This window comes from Chionomys nivalis, chromosome 2, assembly GCF_950005125.1.
Source record: "Chionomys nivalis chromosome 2, mChiNiv1.1, whole genome shotgun sequence".
NCBI classification, from domain to species: Eukaryota; Metazoa; Chordata; class Mammalia; order Rodentia; family Cricetidae; genus Chionomys; species Chionomys nivalis.
In genome coordinates, this window is record NC_080087.1 from 103,469,273 (window position 1) to 103,494,889 (window position 25,617).

General features: G+C 52.9%; 1 protein-coding gene across 1 annotated transcript in view; it reads right to left on the reverse strand.

Moving 5' to 3' along the window:
- Nucleotides 1–6,163: 6,163 nt before the first annotated feature.
- The window catches only part of Crocc2 (ciliary rootlet coiled-coil, rootletin family member 2), a 61,055-nt gene continuing 41,601 nt past the window's right edge, over nucleotides 6,164–25,617 (reverse strand). The window contains exons 22-32 of the mRNA XM_057762817.1: nucleotides 24,830–25,047; nucleotides 24,077–24,236; nucleotides 23,582–23,749; nucleotides 22,028–22,385; nucleotides 21,648–21,826; nucleotides 20,652–20,772; nucleotides 19,850–19,983; nucleotides 12,202–12,297; nucleotides 11,147–11,293; nucleotides 8,673–8,804; nucleotides 6,164–6,317 (exon numbers count right to left, since the gene is read on the reverse strand). Of these exons, the coding sequence (XP_057618800.1) occupies nucleotides 6,249–6,317; nucleotides 8,673–8,804; nucleotides 11,147–11,293; nucleotides 12,202–12,297; nucleotides 19,850–19,983; nucleotides 20,652–20,772; nucleotides 21,648–21,826; nucleotides 22,028–22,385; nucleotides 23,582–23,749; nucleotides 24,077–24,236; nucleotides 24,830–25,047 (1,782 nt within the window). The 3' untranslated portion in view covers nucleotides 6,164–6,248. The remainder of the gene's footprint in view (nucleotides 6,318–8,672; nucleotides 8,805–11,146; nucleotides 11,294–12,201; nucleotides 12,298–19,849; nucleotides 19,984–20,651; nucleotides 20,773–21,647; nucleotides 21,827–22,027; nucleotides 22,386–23,581; nucleotides 23,750–24,076; nucleotides 24,237–24,829; nucleotides 25,048–25,617) is intronic.

Below are 25,617 nucleotides of genomic sequence, written 5' to 3' on the forward strand. Positions count from 1 at the left end.
CCCAGAACCACTACAGGGATTTGACTCCTAGGGCCTCAGTCCCCACCTTCTTGTCCACTCCCACATCCTACTATTGGGTGACATATAGCTATAAGCCAAATCCGCGATCTCCAAAGGCAAGATGATTTCTCTCAAAGAGAAGAAGAAGATGAAAAAAAACCTGCAAGAGTAACAGCTGCCGTTACTGAGATTCTGGGTGGTTTTATGCTGGCTTTGTGTTTTCCGTGTTTCCTGAAATCTCTCTAACAAGCATATGCTGTCTTTCAGTTAGAGCAAGGAACATAACATGCTATTTTTTAAGGTATAGCAGAGAGTTCTATGTGTGTCAGTCAGGGGTTCCTAGCTTATACAGATTCTGTACTCATCAACCTTACCACTGTAATGTCAGGGACAGGCACTAAATTTAAGGACATCTTTGTTTGCAATGGCGAGAGCCTGAAAGTGACCACTTCCTTCCATCCTATGCCTAGTGCCTGGCTTGCCTTGCTCTTGCCCACACACCTCGCTTTGTGTGGCGATCCTGTTTTGCAGAGGTGTAAACCAAGGCTGGAGACGGGAAAGGTTCACCTCTACAGTTAGCTATAGAAGATCAGCCCCTGGTGACAGAGGTGGTGGCACACACCTTTAATCCCAGCACTCAGGAGGTAGAGGCAGGTGGATCTCTGAGTTTGAGGCCAGAGTGAGTTCCAGGACAGTCAGGAAACTACACAGAGAACCCTGTCTCCAAAAACAAACCAAACCAAACAACAACAACAACAAAAGATCAGCCCTTGGGCCAGGCTCCTGGATTTAAGAGTGCTTTGTGGGAAGTTCCCTGGCTTCACTGACCAGGCCAAGTCAGTGTCATCAGGACCAGGCCTCTCAAGGCATCCTCTAGCCCAGAGCTTCCAGCCGGCTTGGTCACTCTACCCTGTACCCAGGAGCTCTATCTAGCCTCTTTGTTGGGTTCCGCGCCTGCTAGGAAGCTCCAGTCTCCTCTGTCACTGGCCTTCTCACATGGAAATGCAGTCCCAAGGGTGGAAGCTTAGGGGATACAGATTCACCTTCCTGCCCCTGGGACACTAAACAGAACCCACCACTAGCCAGCCCTGCCCGTACAGCCTTGCTTTACCCTAAGTGCCTGGCCCCAGCTCTCACCTCAGCCCCGCCACCCTTCCCCCAAGTACGTGCCTCAGAGGGTCCCAGCAAAGTCTCTCTTTGGATTTGGGCTGGGGTCAGCTTGAGAACTTCCGGGGTGCCTCAGGACTCAGCACACTGCCAGGTACATACACAGTGTCACTCAATAGATCCCTTGATTGAAGACTGTCCTTCCAGGTATGTAAAACAGTGGGTGGCACGTGGGGTCCGACTGCTTCCCACAAGAACCCCCTGACTGGCTGCGGGGTAAAGGGCACAGGCTGATCTCAGAACTGGGCTTGTGGGGAGGTACAGCTGCAGGCTGGGTCCTCCGATCTCCATCAAGAGAGGTGGCACTGACCTCTGTCTCCAACTGGGTGCCCCGTGCAGACTTTCAGTGAGGCTTGAGAGACAGGGTTTGGGGATGGAGTGGGGGCTAACACAGACCTCACTATTGTTGCTGGGCATTATTTCACACACACACACACACACACACACACACACACACACCCACACCCACAGGCAAAAATCTAGGGAAAAATAGTTTTTTTTTTCAGGTGCTAAAAATATTGTCAGGAAATACTTTTCAGCAACATGCTGTTTTAGGTCCCCCCCTGGACTCAAGGGCGCCTTTGTCTCTACCACAGAAAATCCACATTTATCACAACCAAAATCGTTTTATCAAGCAGGCTCATGTTCTCAGGAAACTTGAGCCCCCCCAAGAGGCCTGTGACACTTTAATTTAGGGCCCGACTGTGTGTGCCTGTTTTGGTAGGGGAGCCCCAGAGCCACCCACCAGATGTTCAGGCCTTAGGAAACCGTGAAGGTCAAGATGGGGAACACTATCGTTGTTCTGCCTGGTCGGGGGATTGGGCTAGTCAGCTGGTCCCACATAGCAGAACTGAGGCTGCTGCCCACCCCTGCCTCTCTCCGCCTTCCCTTTGGATGTAGCTAGAGAAACCCACGCTCCCCTGCAGCAGCTCTTTCCATCACCGCGGTACAAACAGAAGCTCCCTCCCCACTAGTGACCCCTGACTGTTCCGGGATGGGGTGGGAGGGGCCTCAGGACCCAGGGCAGGTGGGGCCCTGCTCCTGAGGAGAAGCACATAGCATACCCATAGGTGAGACTAGACAGCCTGCCTCGACAGAGGGGAAGGACGCCATACCTGCAGAGCATCTGCACATGAGGCCTGCCAACCCTAGCACCCGTGACGTGACCTTTGCTATTGATGCTCAGCATGTGCTCCCCAAATTGCTACAACTTGCTTTGTTTCAAGCAAATGGGAACTGAAAAGGCCAATGCAGGTGAGGCTCAGGCAGAGCTTTCCCACCAGCTTGCGTGGGCCATGATGCAGGAATTGGCCTATGGGAAACTCCGAGTCCACTCGAGGTACAGGGTGGCCGGGAACACGTGCAGATGCGGGCCTGGGCTCCACCAGGTACCTTGGAGGCCAGCTCTTATTTCCTGCTTCCTGAAAACCGAGGCAGCTGACACAGGATAGGCCTGTAGACCTGGAGAAACCGCAGCTGATAAAGTCACGCTGCTGGGATATTTTTAAAGGCCTTGGGAAAACTCCGATGACATCGTGCCAAGGAAAACATTTGGGAAACAGCATTCAGAGCAGTGTGCCCCTTACAACCATCCTAAGTGTGTGTTCTGGAGGCAGGAACAGCTCAGGTTTCCCCTCTGAAGGAGTGGGGTTCGGATCATGTGCGGCGGTGTGATCTTTACTTGCCTCCTGCGAGGTTTTATTTTCTCGTATAACAATCTTCCTGTCAGGTACGGATCTATTCCAGATGGTCTCCAAAGTGGATCACCCGGGAATACTGCAGGGACCTCAGTTTGTGTAACAAACTCCGTGATGCTCTGCAGTGACCAAGCTGTCCAGTGACATTTCTCAGATGCATCTTCATTGTCACACCACACGGGATGTATTTTTAAGAAAAACGTCAGCGTTTTAGACATCTCAGATAAACAGGGCATGTGGAGTGCATCCCGCTCCAGCACAGTCAAGAGGAACCTTTGCTCCTGCTCCAGCTCTGACGCTGACCAATCTCCATGTGACACCGAGCCCTCAGTCAGGCCTTTTCTCCAAACTCTCCCCAGGCCCAAGCCCTTCTGCTCTGTTTATCTTCTCCCTACACTGACCTGAGAGGCTGGTAAGGCCAGTGGCTCCAGACTGGGGCACCCAGGGGTGGGTGTGGCCAGAGCCCCTGGGTGAAGGGACTAAGGATGTTAGTACCCTCGGTGTGTCCCAAATCCCTCAGTGGAGGTTGCACGACGGCATGTGTCTGTCAGATTTTGTGTTATCTCTGGTAAGAACCGGATCAATGCCTGATTCTGGGCCCTCTGTGTGTCTGTGTACCTGTTTGTCTTTCTCTCTCCTGTGTTCAGAGCCCCGTGAGATGCCTCGCCTGTATTTTGTGCTTCCCAACCCCTGGAGAGGATGGGCAGGCAGAGGCTCATCTCTGGAGCCACACACGGGTTCCAGGTCTAACAACATACGTGTTAACTCCAGGCTCTACGAGGAGCCCTGGGGCTCCACCGTGGCAGGACCAGGCCTGAGGACCACTTTCTCATTTTCATAGACATCAAGAGAGCCTGTTTGGATTGCTCAGGTTAGGGGCAGAGCTGAGGCACCCATCTGAAGCCAGCACCTCTCAAATGGATGTTGGAATCCATCAGACTTCGTACAGGCCAGGAATCACCAAATGTGGGGTGGTCCAAAAAAAACAAAAAAAGAAAAGAAAGGAAAAAAAAAAAAAGAAACTGCCTGCCTTCCCTTGGAAGTGGGACTGGGCAATTCTAGTACTGATGTTTCATAACCCTGTCCTCCCAGACTCTGGGGAGGACAAGAGCCAGAAGGCTGGGTCCCCCACCACCTGCAGAGCCTGAATCATTCACCCCAGCTGCCTCCTTCCTTGGCCTCACCTCTGCCGAGGGATCCCATTCTTTAGTCTGCATTCCTGTGCCTGCAGCTCCACTGGGCAGGGCCCGAATGGAATGAGCTGTGGGGTCCTGGGTTTGACCAACAGATAGTTACCTATTTGATCCTGGCCCAGCTGCAGCTTCCTCACCCCCACACACTGGTCTCAGAGCATGGCTGGAAAGGCCTTTCACAAGCACCAGCCCTCTGCCCAGGGCAGGAGTCACCAGACTCTGACACACATGAATGTGCACACGCCTTCGAAAATGTTTAGAGAAATGCAATATATTCTTTCGAACAATCCCTTTTCCCCAAATACATTCTTTTATGTTGAATAAGTAACAGCAATATTCCCTGCAGCGATTCAAATACTCAAAGCGCAGCATTCTCGAAAGCCCTCATTGTACTCAATGTTCTTCCGAGCAGCCCATGTAAAGGCCCCAGATCACCAGGGAGCACCTTGGCTGGACCACAGTGTCTTTCACTTTGGTGCTGAGAAGTACCCAGGCCCCTCACTGCTAAAGCGTGTCCTCAGCTTCCAGGTACATTTACGGGGTACCTCCTCAGCTGGCAGCTTCAGTACCACTGATGTCCCCGGGACACCAGTGAGCCCTGCGAGGACAGGAAGAGGCATGGACACTACGTGGGCTCCTTGAATGAGCAATGGAGGCGCTCCCTGGCCTCCCGGGGCAATCGCCAGCTTCCGGGCCACTCTTGGGACCTTGAGCAGGGAAGTCAATACTATTCCGAGGGATCTGCAGCCAAGGGAAGGAGGAAGGTGAGGGCCAAGTAGAAAACCCCACTTTCTCAGTCCTTGATGGGTCAGGCCATCCACTCTCCTACGCCAGGCTCAGTGTTGGCTGGTACCTGGAAACTGTAGGTGGGCATAGAGGCCGCCTTTGCCACCACCAGCTTATCCTTTGTCCAGGGAAGCTATTGCCAAGGGATCCCTGTGCTCTTCTTTTCAGAGCCTGGGCCAAACCTCAGGATCTTTCTTCACACGGTCTTCAGTGAACCAGCCTGTCTTCCCACCTCGGCTGCGCAGGGTCTGGTTCCTAAGTTCAGCCAAAGGTCTGACAGGATGGCTGGTTTTATGTCTGGCGGTCTTGGAGTCAATGACAGGCTGTCACACACCTCGGCCACAGCTACATGACTGTGACTGGATGGGCTCCAGGAGCCTCTGGCCTTTCCTGCCCCATGCCAGCATCCTCGAAGATGCTTTGGGAGGTTTGGGCAGAAGCACAAGCCGTGGGGCAACCTGCACCCTGTGGTGTAGGTAAGCATTTACCAGGCTCACCGATCACCTAGAGGTACTGGAAATGCCATTTACAATGCCAGAGATGCTGACTGGAGGGGAAGAGAAGCCATTCTGACCACTGCTGAATAGGAGAGAGGTTTACAGATGCCATCAGGTGAGGCAGGAGCAGGTTCCGGTAAAACGATGGCCTCGGTGTCTCCATTGCACCAGAGCAGGATTCCCTACTGGCACTTGCCAGCACTTTTGGTGTGGAAATGCGAGATGCTGGAACAGCTTATCTCCCACGGCCAGCGAGTCACGGACATGTAGCTGAGCCATTTCCAGCCACCTGCCACGGCACCGGGACTGCAGTTCCTGGATGTGGAAGAGTCTGTGGCCTCTGGATATGGGGTGTGGCGGCTGGCCTCGCAGGACACTGTGTTTTTGGCTCTTGCCGGTGGAAATGTTTTCCATGTGTTTCCCTGTGTTTACAGATCTGAAGGCATGGAATGCAGCCCGTGGTGAGGGAGCTGGTCTGACAGGGCCCAGTCACCAGTGCTTGGCCCAGTAGCAGGGCCAATGTGGGAATGGATCCCCGGGCTGGTATGGGCTGAGGGGTGGTCAATGCGCCTGCTTCTTGCGGCAGGAAGGAATATTAAAGAGCAATGACCAACAGCGTGGTCCAGCCCAACCTACGTGTTCCCCACAGGCAGGACTTCTGCAGTCTGAGGAGGAGCTGAAGGAATAGCGTGCTTTGGTTGGTAGCTGTCTATATGTGCATCTTCTCACGACACACCAATGCTTGCTGGGCTTGGGCCCCCCAAGTGGGCATAGCACCAGTTTCCCCAGCAGCACAGGGCCCTAACGTCTCCCCCGGAGCCTGCTGTTCCGGCTGCTTGCTGCAGGCCACCCAGCACAGGGAGGTAGTGAGGGAACTGCAGTGGAGGCCATTGCTTAGCTCAGAGTGTCTAGTCACTGTGGGCCTGCTGCTGTTGCTGCCACACTGCCTTGTCCAGTTGCTTCTTCAGGCTAGCCACCTGGGGACACAGTAGAGCTTCAGTCAGGTGGGAAGTGACCCATGGAGAGATACGTCAGGAAGGGCTGGGGGAGGCTGCAGCCCGTAGCTCCCAAGGGAGTGTGCATGGGCTAGAAACAGTGGGTAGACAGGCAGAAGGACTCTTTTCATCGGATTAGACCTGCCATGATGGACATCGGTGAGCATCCTATGAGTAGTGAAGGGGATTGTTTTTTCTGTTAAGGCCAGAAATATACTTATAATGACTGGGTTAAAATAAGCATTGCTAGTGGGGCACGAAAACTAAATTGAAGGTAACACTGGGCAGTCACTTGGCCTCTCTGTATCTCGGTTTCCTTTTCGTAAAATAAGGGGTTTTGACCATCAGTGGTTCTAAGGTTCTTATGACTCAGCAGCTCAGCTATGGGCTGCGGCAGGGCTCAGCACACATGTACTTGTGTGCGTGCACTGTGTGCACACTCCTGAGGCTCTGTGCACACGTGTACTTGTGTGAGTGTACTGTATGCCCACTCCTGAGGCTCTGTGCACACATGTACTTGTGTGAATGCAATGTGTGCACACTCCTGAGGCTCTGTGCACACATGTAATTGTGTGAATGCAATGTGTGCACACTCCTGAGGCTCTGTGCACACATGTACTTGTGTGCGTGCACTGTAGGCACACTCCTGAGGCTCTGTACATATATGTACTTGTGTGAATGCACTGTGTGCACACTCCTAAGGCTCTGTGCACACATGTACTTGTTTATGTGCACTGTGTGCACACTCCTGAGGCTCTGTGTACACATGTACTTGTATATGTGCACTTTGTGCATACTCCCGAGGCTCTATGCACACATGTACTTGGGTGAGCGCATTGTATGCGTACTCCTGAGGCTCAGCACACACAAATACTCACGTGAGTGCTTTGTGTGCACACTCCCAAGGCTCTGTGCATACATATACTTGTGTATGTGCATTGTAGGCACACTCCCAAGGCTCTGTGCACACATGTACTTGTGTATGTGCATTGTAGGCACACTCCTGAGGCTCTGTGCTCAGATGCACTTTCCCAACCTACTAAGCTGCCACGTGTTGATGCTCTCCCCATGCCTCAAAGGACAAGTGTGGGGCCACCACTGCTAGCTGTACACAACAGGCAGTCTCTGCATGTCCCTCATGCATGTTCAGGGTCATGGCTATCTCTGACTGAAATCATCCTCTCAGGGGGCAGGGCAGTGGAGGTCCAGAACCCATTGATCTGTGGATGATCCATGGAGCCACTCATAAAAGGGCAGACATACAGCGTACGCTAGGAACCAAGGCTCTCAACAGAGGTCATGTGGTTACCCTTGGGGTGCCATGGGGGCAGGGGCCCTTCCTTTTCCCTCATGCAGCCCTGCTCAGAGGACAGGGGCTGCTGGCCCTACCTGCCTTTCCAGGACCATCACCCTCTGCTGGTGTATCTGCTCACGGGACTCTAGAGCTTGTGTGGCCTGCAGCTGGGCCTCGTGGAGCCTCTCGGCCTCAGCTGCCAGGTCCCGCTGGTGCTGGGCAGCCAGCTCTTGGAGCCGCTGGGTGTGGGCCTGTTCCAGCTCGGCCATCTGGGCCTGGAGTGAGAACACAGGCACTGAGGGCTGCCGGGATCCTGGGGTCAGGTCCAGTGGGATGCCCCACCCTACCTTTGGGGCTGCACTTCCTGTCTTGGCCCCACTGCTTTCGGCTGGGGTGCTGGCCCTGGCCCAGAACCAGCAACAGACCTGGAGCTGGCATACATATTCAGCCCACAGGTTTTGAGTCCAGGCCACCTGCTATGGGTTTTGCTGGGCTGGAGCCCAAGCCACAGGCCCCAGGAGTGGGCCTTATATCTGTGTGAACAGCATCCCAGGTTCTCTTGGAGGTCACTGAATTTTGATGATTATTCATCCTCTCTGGAATAGGGGGTGTCCCATGGTGGAAGGGGAGACTGAACCCTCAAAGGAGCACAGGTTGGTATCAGGCCCTGGGCTTAGAAGACATATATGGCTCTATCCTCCAAGCAAGCTTGATCCTCCATTCTGTTTCTTGTGCCATTCAGCCTGGCTCACAAAGGGCCTCACCGGTTCCCCCATTCCTAAAAGACTGTCCCTAGTGCTGACCAAGTCCTGTCTGGAGTTCTGAAGGATCTCTGGTGGATTTCACTGTTGTCTCAGTCTCAGCTTGGCACTCGTCACGTGACCTGTCTAGCTGCCTTTTCTGTACACGTGCCTGTATACACAGGTGACATTCACAGGCATGAGATACATGTGGGCCCCCCCTTGAGGGCCGCACCATTTGAACCTGCCCCAGGTTTACCCCCCCAAGCTTACATACCATAGAACACCATTGACTCAGCTCACCTGCAGCTGCTGGCTCTGCCGCAGGGCCCCGTCTACTTCCTGCTGTAGGCTGCTCAGAGACTGGAGCAGCAGCTCCTTCTTGGCCCCCAGCATTGCTGTGTCCTCCTCCTTCCTCAGGGTCTCCTGCTCTGCCTGCAGGGAGAGGGAGGCAGAACTGTGGTGGAATTTAGGGTCTTTCTGGAAGAGGTGCAATATTAGGTCAGACTTCCCTCTGGAGAGTAAAGGGCGCTTCTGCGATGGAGTCCAAGTTTCCCGGTGAGGCTGGCAACAGTACTACTCCCTGTCCAGGTCTATTGGCATCTGCAGCCACAGCAGGAGTTAAGGAGAAGGGGCAAGTATCTGTCCTGTTTTGGACCAGCAGAAGTTCCTGTAGTAATCCTTGGTAAGGGATGTGGCATTTGAAGACCTATGTCTCTACCTCTTCCTCAGGCTTCTTGAACCCTACATGCCCCTATGCCCTTTTGCAATGCACAGGACCTGCTAACTGCACAGCCAAAGCCATGGATCTGACTATGGTCATTGTCACAGTGCCAACAAGCCTGTGTCAAAGTGGCAAAGCTCTCTCTGCCATCCATCCTGGGACAGAGCCCTCTTAGTCACTCACCCCCAGCAGGGTGGATACTGGCTAGGAGGAGTAGCCTGGAGGTTAGCTGTGAGACATAATCATTTTCCATGTGGAGGTCAGGGACCCTTTAACCCTGCAGCTGGGACCTCAGGAAGACAGAGCTGATGGAGAATCCTCTCCTTTGAGATCAGCAGAAGCCTACCTACTCACACCAGGAGCCTGGAGTGGCTGCACGGTGCTCTTGGAAACTTAGTGGATCCTGGCTTTATAGTCTCACCAGGCCGGCCATCACCAAGGCAGGATCAGAGCCAGTCTGCCTCTGTGGTCACTGCTGTACCCGCCTGCTGCTGGCCTGCTGGGGTCATGTTCCGTGCCATGCAGCACCCTTTCCAGTGCTAGAAAAACCCACTTTTGTCATCTGGGGCCTGGAGCCCACGCGAAACTCTCAGGGACCTTGGGATATAGTGAGCTGTTTGCACGGGCAAGGTTATAAGGTCAGGGTCTGAGCACTAAAAAAAAAAAATAAAAACTTTCCTCTTCAGCACTGAGAAAAACAAAGAGTTCTCTCCACTGAAAAGGGAACCCTGTTTCTTTAAAAAAAAAATCTAGCTACACTGCTAGAAATGCATGTTATAAAGAGAAGAGAAAAGTGAAATCCAAAATAAATAATGCCCACATCCGGGTTTCCCCTCCTGAGACACCAATAAAGGGTTTATGGGTTTGTGGGCCCCTCACAGCTGACCTCCTGGAACTAATTAGCTGTTCCTGCCCTCCCCCTCTCAGGCCCCAAGGACCCAATGCTGGCATTGTGCCCATAGCTTGCTCTGTTACCCCTAGGCAGTGCCACCTCCCCTTGCCCTAGCAACCTCTGGGAAGGCACGATCCTTCTCCCCACCCAGGCTCAGGCTGGGAATAGCTCATCCTTCCTTCCAGCAACTACAGGAAGACTCAGGTGACTCTCTCCTGCTGACACCACCTTCCCTTTGTGGGAGGACAGGTGGCCTTTTACGGACAAGCTGGTTGGTGGCTTTTGTAACTACCCTGGCCTCTGACTCCTGTGCCCTGGGCAGGCTGAGGTGGAGGGCGAGTCAAGAGGCCTTGAGAGGGGCAGCCTACCTTGGAACCCATGCCTGAGGCCCTCAATGTCTCAACTCAAAACATTCCTGCTCCACTGTTTTGCAAATGGAGACCCCAAAATCCTCGAGTAATCAAGTTGCTGATGCTACTTGGCCAGCCTGAGAGATTCTGTCCTCCCCTCCAGTCTTCCACATGCCATCTCCTCCTGACTCTCTGGGCCTTTTCTGTCTTGGAGAGGGCATCAGAGCTCTGTGATCACAGTCTAGCCCGGTGCTCTGCTAAGCTAGCTTGAATGGGCCGGGTGGCCATGTCCTGCTGCTTCCTTCTTCTTTGTAGCACAGTGGACACCTTGCTGCACAAATTTTATCTTGTACCCTGACTTGGGCTGAGCAATGACCATCCCTAGCCCTACACAGCATCAACACTGCCCCGGTTTCATGGCCTGCCTGTCTGCTCTGCTCTACGCGAGCTCAGTGGTACTCTCCATGAGAAATGTGTGTGTGTGGGGGGGGGGGGACACGACTATGGATATGGAGAGAGGTTTGCAGAACCGATGCAGCGCATGACATCCTCAATGTAGGGTGTTTCACCTCCCTCAAAGACAATCAAGATGGGTGCATTGCCACCACCAGAGGTCTCTACAAGGTGCTCTGAAGCTTTAGGGCCGGCTCTGAACTTGGCACCATTGCCAGGCCAAATGCAGACACTGAAGCCTGCTGGACCAATCTTTCTTTTTCCCAGCATCCGCTCTATGACCATCCGTGGATCTTCCCCCGCTTCTTGCAGCCCTTCCCTCCATCTCTAGGAATCTTTTCCGCCTCAAAACCAATACCTGTATGAGGCGTGTGCGCAGCGCCGCGAGCTCCCCCTGTAGGCGGGCCCGCTCGGTGCGCAGGGAAGTGGTTTGCTCCCGTAGGGCTCGCCTCTCTGCCCGCTGGGTCGTTGCAGCTTCCCGTTCCCTGCGACTCTGCAGGAGCACCTGGGTGAAGAGAAGCTGCATGTGCGTGGGCCAGGGATGGGGATCCTTGGCCTCTTGGAGCCAGGCAGTCTGTCTGAGGAGGGTCTTGGGCTCAGTTTATTGTTTTCCCCTAAACCTGCTCCCTCTGGAGGTGCCTACTGTAGAGCAAGGAAGTCAAACCTCTCCCTCCCTGTGGTGTCCTTCCAACCAGGTTTCCTGCCTGTCATCTGGGAATTGGATGTTTCTTGGTCACTGCACGACTTCACACTTGCCTGGCCTCTGGCATCTTCCTAGGCTTCTTTTTTTTTTTTTTTTTTTTTTTTTTTTTTTTTTTTTTTTTTTTGAAAACATTTCATTGTGGTGGCTTGCTTACAATTCAGAAGTTTAGTCCATTATTTTCTAGGTGGGAAGCAAGGTGGCATGTGGACAGACATGGTGCTGAAGAATGCCCTGAGGGGTCTTACATCTTGATCCCACAGGCAACGGGAAGTGATCTGACTCACTGGGCATTGCTTGAACATATATGAGACCTCAAAGCCAGCCTCCACAGTGACACACTTCCTCCACCGAGACCACACGGACTCCAACAATTAGGTCACATCTCCTAATAATGCCGCTCCCTTTGAATGTAAAGTATTTTTTTTGTGTGTGGTTTTTCGAGACAGGGTTTCTCCTTGTAGCTTTGGAGCCTGTCCTGGCACTTGCTCTTGTAGACCAGGCTGGCCTCTAACACATAAAGATACACCTGCCTCTGCTTCCGGAGTGCTGGGATTAAAGGCGTGGGCCACCACCGCCCCTAGGCCTCCTTTTATACTGAAGAACTTTTTAGGTATTCAGATGCAGCATCTTGCCACAGTGAGCAGGTTTATTGCCTCCTGGTGACAGATAGACCCTTTCCTCCTGGGGTCCCTCCTCCTGGGGTCCCTTACCTGCTTCGGGGGCTCCAGGTGCCTCCCCTTCTCTGTAAGGCTCTGACTGTGCCTGCTGCTCTCTTCCAGGGCCTGGCGCAGGGTGTCTACTTGCTCCTAAGAAGAGAGAGAGAGAGAGAGAGAGAGAGAGAGAGAGAGAGAGAGAGAGAGAGAGAGAGAGAGAGAGAGAAGAACCTGAAAGTCATGGTGTCTGCTGGAGAGCCAAGGACATGGTTGAGATAATGTGCTGTGCTTTAACTGGTCAATGGACGGTGCAACAGCAGAGGGATGGAGGACTCTTTAGATGTCCTTTGGCTTCATTAGGAAGGACAGAACAGGGGCTGGAGAGATGGCTCAGAGGTACTGAGTTTGGTTCCCAGCAACCATATGGTGGCTCATGACAACCTAGAATGAGATCTGGGGCCCTCTTCTGGCATGCAGGCATACATGCAGGAAGAACACTGTACATATAATAAATAAATCTTTTTTTTAAAAAAGAACAGAACAGGCTATCAAGTACCCTAAACCTGTTCCTTGGGCCCCAACTGATGGGGAGTTGAGGGGCATGTATGTATGTGTTCATAAGGCTTGTGTACATGTGTGTAGGTGCTTATCCCTATACATGGGGAAGCTAGAAGGATGTTATACATTGTCCATGACTATTCTCCACCTTAGTTTTTTTTTAAATTTATTTTTGTTTTATGTGTGAGAGTATTTGCTTGTATGTACATGTGTGTGTACTGCACACATGTCTGGTGCCTGAGAAGGCCAGAAATTAGCTTTGTTTGATTGGATTCCCTAGAACTAAAGTGTGGGTGCTGTGAATCGTATATATACTCGGGTTCTCTGCAAAGGAAGCAAGTGCTTTTAACCCCCAAGCCATTTTTCCAGCTCCTCCTCAATTTTTGAGACAGGGCATCTTACTGAACCTAGAGCTCCTTTATCCCACTAAGCTGATTGGTTAGTGTGCTCCAGGGCTCCACCTGCCCCCTCCTCAGTGCTGAGGTCACAGACACACCCCTATCCCATCACGCTGGCCACCATGGTTTTAATATTCTTCTCCAAAATTTTGTTAGCATATCTCAGATATCATCTACCTTGTAAACAGACAAAACTAAACCAAAAGCACTGAGCCAACAAACAGCCATCAAGCCCACATAGACATAAAGACACACATGAAACTGATTCAAACAAGCCATCTTCTGCTGCACCAGAGCCCAACCCCTCTAGGGAGCAAGTGCACAAGGGAGGCCCAGCTCAGCTCGTAGAGTGCGTGCCTAGCATGTGTGAAGTCCTGCGTTTGATCCCTAGCACCACACAAACCAGGCACGATAATGTCTTCCTGTAAAGGAAGTACTAGGGAGATGGAGGCAGGAAAATTAGAAGTTCAAAGTCACCCTTAGTTAGGTTCTGAGGCTAGCCTGGACTACGTGACTCTGAAAAAAATAATACCTACCAACCAGACAAACAAACAGAAACTACTGCGGGGCACACACCAAATCACAGCTAGGGGAAACTGAAGAAGCTCAAACACTAACCAGTCATGCATTCCACATTCACAAAGTAGAAAACAGCAAAAAAAAAAAAAGACCCCCCCAATATCATAGAATATTATTTGAGATAAGAGTTGAAATGCATAGATGAGATACAAATGAGAGAAGAGATAAAAGTTGATTATTTGAAAAGACAGACTTTGAGTAAGGCAAATTAAGAATAACAGACTAGCAATGCAATGGTTAGGGACAGCAGGGTGTATGGGTCCAGACACCCCTCCACCCAGAAAACCATTGTGCACATGCAGGCATTCATGTAACATATTTGCACCTGTGTGTAAGCCATCTGAGGCTGAGGGAGATGTATATACAGGTTGTTGGCATGCCTAACTCCCAAATGACACGCCTCAAAAGTGGCAGAGACAAAGACTGGCCCGGAATGGAGATGAGTGTGTAGGGTGGAGTAGGTACCCTGTCTTGAAAAGCTGATTCCTGTGCAGTTTCTCTATCCCTCCATTGATAGACAAGGGCAGGAAGTGCAACAATTCTTTTTATAGCATGAAATATTATTAGCACAGATAAATCCAAACAAATGTGACATCATTAAAGGATTACAGCTGTGAACATTTGACAGCAACCGTGGCCTCATGTCTGCGGTGTAAGCCCCGGCAAACGTGCACCTCCAAGGCAGGCCAGGTGGCTCTGGACTGGAACCCGGGGCTTGGTCCTGAGGCTTCCGTATGCTGGCAGGAGAGAGAGAGAGCGAGAGAGCAAGCGAGCACAGTGGGCTGTGTAATGCTAGTGGAGTTGTTCAGGGTGTGCTTGCCACAGGGGAGGCCTGGGCAGGAGTCCAAGGACTCTCCAGGCGCTGCTGGGACTATGGGGCTGTGACCTGGTGCCACAGAGAACATCAGTGGCCTCTCCACTGGGGCATGAGGAATGTGCATGGGGGGGGGGGGGGCAATTCTTGGTTCCTCTGCCCGAAATCCTGTCCAGATGCCTGTGTCCTGGTGTTGGGTGGATGCGTGTCCTCATGCTGCGGACATGGCTGGACATACATGGCTGGACATACATGGCTCCCTGGGGGTAGTCCTATGTGTCCTGTCATTCTGCTGGGTCCCTAGGACAGTCCTCTGTGTCTGTCATTCGACTGGGTTCCCTGAATAACCTTTGTGTCCCATTTTTTCTCTTGGGTCCCAGGATAGCCATGTGTGCCTTGTTGTTCGTCTAGATTCTCAGAGCAGCCCTGTGTGCCCTGTTGTTCTGCTGGTCCTGGAGTAGCCCTGGCAACGGGAAGGAGTTGCTCTCAAACAAGAGTTGTACTGTTTGCATAGCACAGCCTCCATTTAATTAGAAAAATATGTTTTTAATTAACTTTTTCTTGACAAACACATTGGCTTATGTGAACCAAGTGGTGGTGGGGGGAGCAGGGGGGAATCAGCCCATGAAAGTGAAAGAAGCTGTAGAAAATTCAGGGCTTGCTTCGGAATATGCCCTAGGTTTGGCAGAACCAGGAGGGCACTAGGCCAGCCCTGTGGGGGCCGGCAACTACCCAGCTGTGGCAAAGGGGGTGGCACGAGGAAGCCATAAGGGTAGCCATGTCCCCAGGTCTCCAGCTGGCCAGGAACAAATGGTACTTTTCTAGGGTTATGGGAAAAAGATGGCATAATGTTGACAGGTTCTGCTATAAAAGCAAAGTGACTGCTTCATTGAATCGAGAGGTGATTATGGACAGGGGAGAACAGAAAGACACAGAGCTGCCCCCTGCATCTTGAGGGTGGGAGGCCCCAAGGGAGATCTCCCAATCCCAGGTAACCTGGCTCATGTGAATGAGGTGGTCCCCTGTCTCCCTCAGGACCCCACCCTGGCAAGCTTGAAGCAGAGGGCACCTCTATAACAGTGTTCCTGGGAAAGCAGGCCTTTGTCTCTTTGTTCCCAGGACGGAGGGTCTTTGGAAGGAGGCACTACTCTGATGCAGGCCATCAGGGTTTCCTTCACCAAGGGGGACGCTGGAACCTTTCTCTGCCTTTCCCTTCAGCCTACGATGTCAGGATAAAGTCACTGAGTTCCCACTGGTTCTGCCCCCACTCTGATTTCCAACAATAGCAGAGGTCCGCTCTTCACAGATATGCAAAGTTAAAAACAAAATCTGGAAGAGTGATCTTCAGAGGGGTTAGGTTTGAGGCCCTCTAACTAAAGTGAGTATTGTTTTTAAGGTGAGGTAGGGCAGGAGCCAGAGTTCCAACGAGCAGAAAAATGCCAGTCACAACCCAGGATACAGGGAAGACTGATGACCCAAGTTCTGGATTTGGGGGAATGGTGATAGGAAGGAGAAGTGGGGGGTCAGGGGCCAGGAGTCTAACTTAGGACCCAGGATCAGGAGACCTGAGTTTAGGACGAAGCACTGAGAAGAGAGTGATAAAGAAAAGGGTTTTGTTTGTTGTTTGCTCTATTCTTGTACTGGAGATTGAGCCTAGGACCTTGTATACGCTAGGCAAAGGCTCTACTACTGAGCCATATCCTCAGCCATTTTCCTGCACTCAGGATTTTACCATGTTGCCCATGCTGTCCTTGAACTCCCTCAATGTTTTAGTTCAACGCCCTTGAACTTTCAATTTTCCTGCATCAGCATCTGGAGTGGCTGGGGTTATAGTCCTGACTGAGATGTTTCTGAAGTGGGAAGGATGTGAGCAGAAGGCAGTGGATTCAGCTCTCCTGGTGGACAAGGCTCACAGCAGACAGGTAAAGGAGATAAGAGGGGCTGTGGCAAGCCAACATTTTGGTAATTCACACAGCCCTGCCTGGCTTGGAGCTTTTTTGTCATATGAAGCAAGTTGACTTTGAACTTGTGGCAATCCTTCTGCCTCTGCCTCTGGAGTGCTAGATTCGCCACCACACCCAGATTTGGCAACGTATTTAAATTTTAAAGACAAGTGAGCCTTCTGGCTTCTACCTTGGAGAGAGCCCGAAGAAAAGAATCAGCAAAGTGTCAGTCACATCTTTATAACACACCTGAGATGCTACTCAGAGAACAACAAGGAACCTGAAGTCTAAGAGAAAGCAGCTCCCTCCCAGGGGAACCGGGTGTAACCACATACCAGTCAGGTTCCGAGGGACCCTTGCATCACCCTGCCGTGCTGAGATCTATGAGGTCGCCTAGCAAGGCGTTAGGTAGGGGGTGTGAAGTCTACACATCTGTGGATGGGTTAGCTTGCTGCTCAGCTCCATCCTGTCACACAGGAGCTTTGAGCTAGGATCAGAAGAGGAGCAGAAACCATCCTGAGTTGCCTAGCTCACACTACTCTTCTGTGAGTCAACCCAAGAGGGGCCATGGTTGGGATCCCGAGCCCTGGAAGCTAAGTGGTACTTGGCCCAGGCCCAGAACCTCAGTCTTAGAATTGCAAGGAGCTGGACCTGCCCTAGCAAGCCTGGAGGGCCTTCTCCAGGGCCTTTGGTGGGGATTCTGCCAGCTCTCCCCTGGAGAGGCCCTCTGTGCCAGTGCTGTCTCAGGGAATGGGCTTCCTGCACGAGGGAATTTATATCATGAGCTCATGGTCACGAGCTGCAAAGACCCGGGAAGCTGTTGGCCAAGCGCAGGCTGTAGTGGCTAGAAAGCCTGTGTCTGCAGCAGAAAAGGATGTGGGAGTTCAAAACACAAGTGTGGGATGTGGTGACAAGCAGCCTCCCCAAGGTTACTCTAGAGGAGGTCCAAGAACAGACAGACAGATCCTCGGTACCAAGACACAGGCAGAAGGAGTATAAGGAGCCAAAGATTCACAAGACATTGCCTGGCAGTGGGAGGACCCCCTAGCACAACCAGCGATGATCACCCTTGAGACAACCCTAGAGAAACACCTGAGAACTGAGGCTGGAAGAAGATGGGAAAACAAAGAATGAACTTCCTTTTGTGGGTAAGAAGAAAGCTCAGAGAAGTGAGCACGGATGCACTCTGAGGAAAAGCCGTGTCTCATCACGGGACTCTTGTCAGGGGGGTAAATGCCCTGAAAAGGCAAGGATTGATAGAAATAGCTGGGAATGAACATAAAGGGCAAAAATGTGGAAGCTTAGCTGGGCAGATAGTGCAATGGGGGTCCCGTCAGCCTTGGTCAGGTAGGACTGAGGACACAGCATTTAACTGGAACCAAGGCCGTTCTCCTCCGTACACTGGTGTGGGACACTGCCTTAGGAGGGGCATGCCATTGAGTCTGTGCTGAAGATCCACAGAAGCAGCTGATAGTGACAAAAGGAGGAGCTGGAGAGGTGGCTCAGCAGTTAAGAATCAGTAGCTGCTCTTATAGAGCCCCTGGGTTCAAGTCCCAGCACCCACGTGGAAGCTCACAACCATCTGCAACTGTAGTCCTATGGGATCCGATGCCCTCTTCCCGTGTGCAGATACACATGCAGACAAACACTCATTATGCATTAAATAAATAATAAAATTAAGCCTTTTTAAAAAGTGACAAAAAAGTCACAGTAGACATCAACACCCTTCTCTTGGCCTGGGGAATTCAGAAGAGACATCACATTGGCAGAATATCAGTCTTTGTAACTTTGTAATGGTTTAGAAAGGCCTGGGGAATTCAGAAGAGACATCACATTGGCAGAATATCAGTCTTTGTAACTTTGTAATGGTTTAGAAAGCCCCCTTCAAGCCGGGCGGTGGTGGCGCACGCCTTTAATCCCAGCACTCGGGAGGCAGAGGCAGGCGGATCTCTGTGAGTTCGAGACCAGCCTGGTCTACAAGAGCTAGTTCCAGGACAGGCTCCAAAGCCACAGAGAAACCCTGTCTCGAAAAACCAAAAAAAAAAAAAAAAAAAAAAAAGAAAGCCCCCTTCCAAATGAATAACCCAAAAGTGATAAGCTATTTTCAGCTCTGCTTGGAGAAAACACACACAAGTGAACATACATGTAAAATAAAACTGACCTAGCCCAGCAGGCCAACCAACCCTGACTTCTCTGATCCCTCATCTCCCGAGTACACCAATCCTGTCACTGCCTATCTAAGCCATTTAACTGCAACCAAGGCCATTGTCCCCATCCATCGATGTGGGGATACTACATTAGGAGGAACATGCTCCACACACACACACACACACACACACACACACACACACACACACACTGCACAGCAGCTGTGCCTAGAGGGGTCTTTCTGAAACCTCCTGGGCAGATGAGGAAGCTGCTCCTGGAGGCAGGAGAGGCTCTCTCTTCTGCCTTCTGTCTCCCTCCTTATAGGCTGAGGGAGGCCCCTGCCCACCTAGACTGCTCTGTGCAGAAGTCCCCTGAGGGTGGCTAGACTCCCCTGTGATCCTCGTGTGGAGAGAGGGAGTGAGGCTGGTGACCAGTCTGGTCTAGTAGTTGCTTCTTCGGTTGAAACTTAGAAGCCTGTGAACCCATGATGTCGAGAGGCTATTATTCACTTGCCGCTCCCTCCTTGAAGGGATACTTGGGGACAAGTGACCTGCAAGTTTTTCCTGCGTTCCCCCGTTCCCACCCATGGTTGCCAACTTTATCCTTCTGGCAATCGGCCCAGGGGATCCCGTTTTCCCGATACTTGGTGGAGGCCTTCCAGCTGGGTGTGTTCTTCCTACACATCTGGGCCTGCCTGGAACATTTGGGAAGGCCTCAGCTGAGCTCTGGAGTCCCGCCCCTGACCAGGGGAAGCCCAACATTTTCTGCATTCCTTCACCTGTAGTCCATGGGTAGAATCCCTTGACTGAGCGGGTGGAGGGAGGCCAGAGCCAGGTCCTGATCTATGGCTTGACTGCTCCCTCTCTAGGGTTTCTAGGCCCCATGTCCTCAACTAAAATGGAAACTCCAGTAGCTACCCATAGCACAGTACCCAGTATAGGAAAATGTACTTAAGTCCCACGCAAACCCTTCTGTGTCTGAGTGATGCAGAATAAAAAGCAGGCCAGGAGCAACAGCCAAGGGCCCCATGAGGATCTCAGAATTAAGCAGGACCTCCTCGTGCCCGCCTGGGTGGACCTGTAAGGCAGGAATCCAGTCCTAGCTCTGCCCCTTGCCAGCTCTGCCCCCACCAGAAGACCTCAGTTTTGCCAATCTGTACGATAAGGTCTAGGACCACCTCAAAGATAACTGCGCTGGGGATGGGCCCAAGACCCACATTCTGATGCCCATCTAGTTTGTCTGTAGCAATGTCCCAGGAATCTTACCTGCATCCTCCGCCTCTCCTGGCTTGCAGCTCGTGTCCTTGCCAGATGCTCTGCTTCCAGCCTCTGGAGTGCCTCCTTCTGCAGGACCTGAGTTGCCTGGGCACCGTGCAGTGCACTCTCTGCCCTGCGTTGACCTGGGGGCAAAGCAGTGTGGCTTGAGGCTCCCAAGCTTGCAGATCTATGGGGTAACTTCCACTTGATACTGCCCCTCCCCAGCTCAAAGACCACAAGTAGGCTCAGTGAGTTGAGGCAAGGGTCACCTGTGTGCAGGGATGGGAGAGGTTCCCCTTCTCAGCTGGGGTGCTAGGAGTGGTCCCAGAGCCTGATCGTCTGACCTTGGGTCACTGCTCCCTGTATCTGTCTTGCTTCCCATCATTCTTCCCATCATCCTTCCTTCTTCTTTCTTGGGCTCTGGGCTGCCACCCCCCACATACCACATACCGCCTTTTTAATGGGGGCAGTAAGTTTAAAATAGTAGGGGGAGTCCCAGCAAAGGGGCCTCTCTGAGGAGCTGACAAGAGGAATCATGTGACTTTCTGGAAGGGAGGGTGCCATGTAGAGGAGGGCACAGTTGCAGCTGGCTTGAGGTGGGGGGTGGGGGATATGGTTAGGTTCAGCAGGTCCCAGAAGTCTCTGCAGTCCACCCCTCTAATAGGAAGTCATTACTGAGAAAGGTGGCATTGAGTCATCCTGGGGACTGGGTACAGTCCCCGGCCTACCCCAGAGCCCTCCTGAGACCAGACACCAAAAGTGGCTAAGGAAGGGCCATGGAAGGGCCCCCTCATAGGAAGGAGAGATCCACCTTCCGCTGCATCTGCTAGGTCCCTCTGTAGCTGCTCCACACGGCTCTGTAGGTGGATGAGCTCGCTCTCTGCCTCTCTCAAGCGGCTGTTCAAACTGGCCACCTGGATGCAAGAGTTGTCCTAGGCAGAAAGAAAGAACTCAGCAGGGTGAGTTCTGGCAGGCAAGAGGGAGGGGGCAAAATATTTACTAGTGAGCTGTGTGGCCAGGCAGGCATCTTCTGATCTAGCCCATAACATATGGGGCAGAGTCGTGGGACCATAAGCTGTAGGGAAGCCAGCTATGGTGGATGGCTGAGTTTACACACTAGCTTTGGAAGGCATAAAGGCTGGCTTTGGGTAGAGCCTGAGGAGCCTAGATTTGGGGGCATGGATATAAAGTGGGGGAGCTTCCAGGGGTGGCCATAGAAGGCTGGAACAATAGGCTAAGGATTAGAGCTGAGAAACTTGCCCCCAGATCTAGCATTGTGGGAAGGGGGAGCCCACAGAGAAAAGGTAGACAAGCCCTGTGGTCTCTGTGATTATGGTCTGTCCCAAGCTCATCTGTTACCAAGGAAGTCATAAGGGGACAGCCACTGTGTCCCTGATGGAGTCCTGGCACCAGGGGCATTGGTTCCTAGGAGGGGAGAATGCCTCCATGTGAGAGACCGTGGGGGAACACTCAGGTGTCCTGGCCAGGTGTGTAATGCAGTGTGTCCTCAGACTCTAGAAGCTTCAGCAATGTGAGCTCCAGGGCACCTTCTGCTGCCTACCCTGAAGAACAGAGTGACCTGTGCCATGTGAGGCAGTTGGATATGAGAGGTGCTGGCATTCCTGGTGTTTGTCACCACAGGGTAGTCTAAAAACTGACCACAGAGTGTTTCCCAGGTCTCAGCAGGCCCATAAATGGATAGACACATAGACAGTGGTCTTCAGTGAGTGATTAAACTCCCCCCTGCCTCCCAGAGTCCCTGGGAGTATATGACCATATGGGTGTGGAAGACCCGAATCCCTTTTACCCGCTCCTGCTGGACTTCTTGAAGCTTTTGCACCAAGTCCCTCAGGGCATCCCTGACAGAGGCCACATCTATGATATGTGAGTCGGGGTCTCCAGGTACAGGTGAGGGCCATCGGGATGGAGAGTAGGATCTAGTAGGGGGACTGTCCCTTTGCCGTCCAGGGCGAGTCTGGGAGCTGCCTGCAGGAGGTGAGAACCCGGGGAATGTGGGTGGGAACAGACACAGATATCCTGCCTGTAGGAGCTGGGAGCAAAGCTATGGTAAGCACAGACTCCTAAAATTGTTGGGACTGGTCTGGCCTCATTATTATGTGGGTTGTGAGGCCTAAGGAGAGGTTGGGGTACCCAGGTTGGGAACAGAAGAGAGCCGAAATCACTGACCTGTTGTGGGAGAATGGGACCTCTCGGGAGAGGCCACGTGGCTTTGGCTCCAGAGCCCTAGGCTACTGCGGAGTGTGGAGCACAGTCGGCCCAGCTGGGCCTCTGCATTGTGCCTGGCACCCTCAGTCTGGGCCAGCTCCTGCTCCAGGATGTGAACCCGGCTACAGGCATTGTCCAGGCTGCCCTGGAGGCTGTCAACCTGGCTGCTGGCCTGTCGTAGCCTCCTGGTGAGTTTGCGCAGCTCGCCCCGCAGGGTCTGCTCAGCCCTCTGGCTCTCACAGAGATGTCCCTCCAGTTGCTTTGCTCGGGCCTCCCCTGCTGCCTCAACTTCGGCCAGCTTCTGCTGTAGCCCTAGAACCTGTAGGAAGGACATTGGGACTCAAATGTAGAATTCCAGCATCTATGCTGGTTGAATCAGTGGCTCAGCCAGGCCAGGAGGAAAATGCTGTTCTGCATACCTCTTGAAGCATCATTTCAAGACAGGTTTTAGCTGGAAGGTGCCCTAGCTCTGTCTCCTAGTGTTTAGCAGGTGGGTAACCCAAGCCAGGTTAGGACTACCACCTCAGCATCATGGTGTATCCGTCAGCAGCAGAGAGTTCTGCTGGCAGCTGTCTGCAAAACTGCAGCTAGCTAGGGCCACAGACTGGCTGCCCTCTCCTGCTAGGGACCCACCTCAGCCACTCTTCTTCACGGGCCACTTCAGGGCCCAGTCGTGACCAAAGCATGCTTTGTTATGTCTCTTGCCATGGGACGATACCTGTGCTCCACATACTCATGCGTGCACGAGCTGGGAATGCACAGGCATGGGGAAGACAGAAAGGCAGCTTGCCCCTTCCCCTGAGCCAGCAAGGGGAACCTGGCCTCATGTCCCTTTCTGGGTGACTGCATCCTAACAATGGCCCTATTCACAGAAGGAGGTGTGGGGCTGAGGTCATTCTGGGTCGCCTGAGCTTGGGAGCTAAGCCCCCACATTCTAGGCATGACTGGTGTTCACGATGGCCAGGCATGCAGTTAGAGTACGGAAGCTGGGGACTGCTGGGCTCAGAAAGGCCCCTCTGTCCCTGGAGGCATGCAGTACCTTTAGTACACTGAACTACAGTCCTGGGCTATGGTTAGACAGTGTCTTGGGAGCTGGCCTAGGGCCTGTCAGTCCAGGGTGCAGGGGTGTGTGTGCAAGGGTTGGGCATGTGTGATGTGGGCAGGTAAGGTCTAGGCATTAACTCTGTGTCCTGAGGCCTCCCTACCTGGCTCCTGCCCAGGACTCTGCCTAGCACCTGGGCAAGACTCGGCTCTTTTGTAAAACAAATCTGGGGAAATAAATGGGTTACAGCTTAACCAAACCCCTTGCCCTCAGATCCCGTTTTGCCCGCCCCTTGCTGCACATGGTCATCACGGGGACAGTGGATGGAGACAGAAATGGACATCAGGCTTCTTTCCACCAATCCCTCTCATTGCCTCCTGCCTCCCCCACAGGTGTTCCCATGGACCTTGTCTCAGTTCCTGTTTGTACCAGAGCTCGGTGGTCCCCCTAAGAGGGGCAAAAAGCCTTCCTACCTCCTTCTGGGCACCGTCACGGGCAGCCTGGGCCTCAGCTACCTGCCTCTGCAGCTCCAGGACCTCCTGCAGGTTCTTCCGTCGCTGCTGTGCATCCTGAGAGACTTGGGCCCGCAGCTCATTTACCTCCTTCCTCTTCCTCAGGTTCTCAGCTTCCAGTGTCCTTGTCTAGGATGTAGGGGCGGTTCTGAGGGGTCAGGAACCCAGCAGCCCCCATAGCCCCTGCCTCTTGTCACATGGTCTCCGTTTAGGAGCTGCCCACATTCGAGGGGCCTCAGTTCAGGTCAGAGGGCTTGGGATCTAACCTCTCCTACTCTGCAGACATACACGCGGGGCTCCTCTTTGGGGGTGCTGACTGAGGAGGGTGGGAAGCAGCTGTGTGTTGGTTATAGCTCTTCCTAGGGGAGTAGCTCTGGCCAGTGTCACTCTATGGCTATAAGACAGGGACAGGGGAGGAGGACCTGGGGCAGCCTGGCTGGGTGGAGGTCCCCTCACCTGTCTGTGGTGCTCCTGGAGCTTCCGGTGGGTATCCGCCTGTGCCTGTTCCAACTCCTGCAGCTTGGTCCTCAGCTCGCAGGCGTCCTTCTGAGCTGCTGCTTGGGCCTCCTGAAGCACCAGCAGCCTTTGCTCCTGCTCCTCCTTGGACCGCTTTAAACTAAGCAGGCCACAGGCTGGCTGGACACTGGGCCCAGAGCTCATCAGACAGACCCTCCCCAGGGAGATGCTATTCTTTGTGAGCTCATCAGACAGACCCTCCCCAGGGAGATGATGCTATTCTTTGTTCCCTATTCTCTGCCCTAAGACCTGACCTCTGGAGGGCTCCCGTTACCCTTGACTCAGAGTCTATCCAAGTCTTAGTACCAAGAAGTGCACCCCTGTTCACTTTCACTTCTCAGCTCCTCTTTAGCTCCACCCTCTTTTACCTCTCTATCAACCTCCCAAAGACCCCTTGTCTGGCCCAGCCTCCTGAGCCACTCATAAGGACTCCAGTTCCCTCACCTGTTAAGTCTGCTGGACGGGAACTCCTTGATGACAGGAACAGGTTGGCTTGGTCCTTAGCCTCCCCGAATAGACTAGCATTTGTAGGCATTTTAATCTGGGTACCTGAAGGTTGCTTTCACTGTCTTTCTGACCCAGCTCACAGGCTACCCCTGCCCTGCGCTCTCTCACTACGGCCTGGCTGAATAGCAGGGCTGTAGGCTCTTCTCATAACTACTCTATAGGGTACCCGTCATACCCTGTCCGTACCTGGCCTTCTCTTGCTCAGCCCTGTGGATGGTGGCCCGCAGCTTGGTGTTGGAGTGCTGCAGCACATTCTTTTCCTGAGCCTCGTCATCCAGTGCCCGGCGGGCCTCCAAGGCCTCCCTGCGGAGCTCCTCACGACTAGCTTCACTGTCCTGAAGCTCTTGGCGCAGTTCAGACAGCCGTTCATGGGCCATGTTTAGCTGGGCCTGTAGCCCCTCTGCCTATGGGAGAAATGTGCTCTAGTGACCAGTTTGGGCACCCATGGGTGCACAGGCAGCTGCTCCAGGGACCAGAGAGGGTACAGGATTCTTACTCTAGCTGGATACCCCCGAGTCACCCAGCACTTGCGAGAGAAAGCAGATCCCCGGGGTACAAGGCCCAGATAGCGTTCGCCTTGACTGTTCCTGGAGCTGGCTCCATGCTATGTTCACTCTGTAGAATGCTGAGATGTGGATTGGGGTTCAGCAGGGCCTTCCTGGGGCATAGTTTTGTTTACACATAGCTTTGACTACCGATAGCTCTTTTTACCTGCTAACCTGGGGCTTGCTCCTCCCTTTTGATACCTATATAGGTAGTGTGGGTCAGCAGTCGGGTGCTTAGCACCAGCAACCACATAGTCGTGAGGTCAACCATCCTCTCCAGCCTCTTAATAGTGAGGGAGACGGGGGGGGGGAGCTCAGGCACCTGCGCTCTTCGAATTTTCTAGCAGACTCAGGGCTTCTCAGGCCAGGCTGCTCCATTGCTGAAGCAGGAGGCGATAAGCATCACAGGAGTCTCCAAGGCAGGGGCAT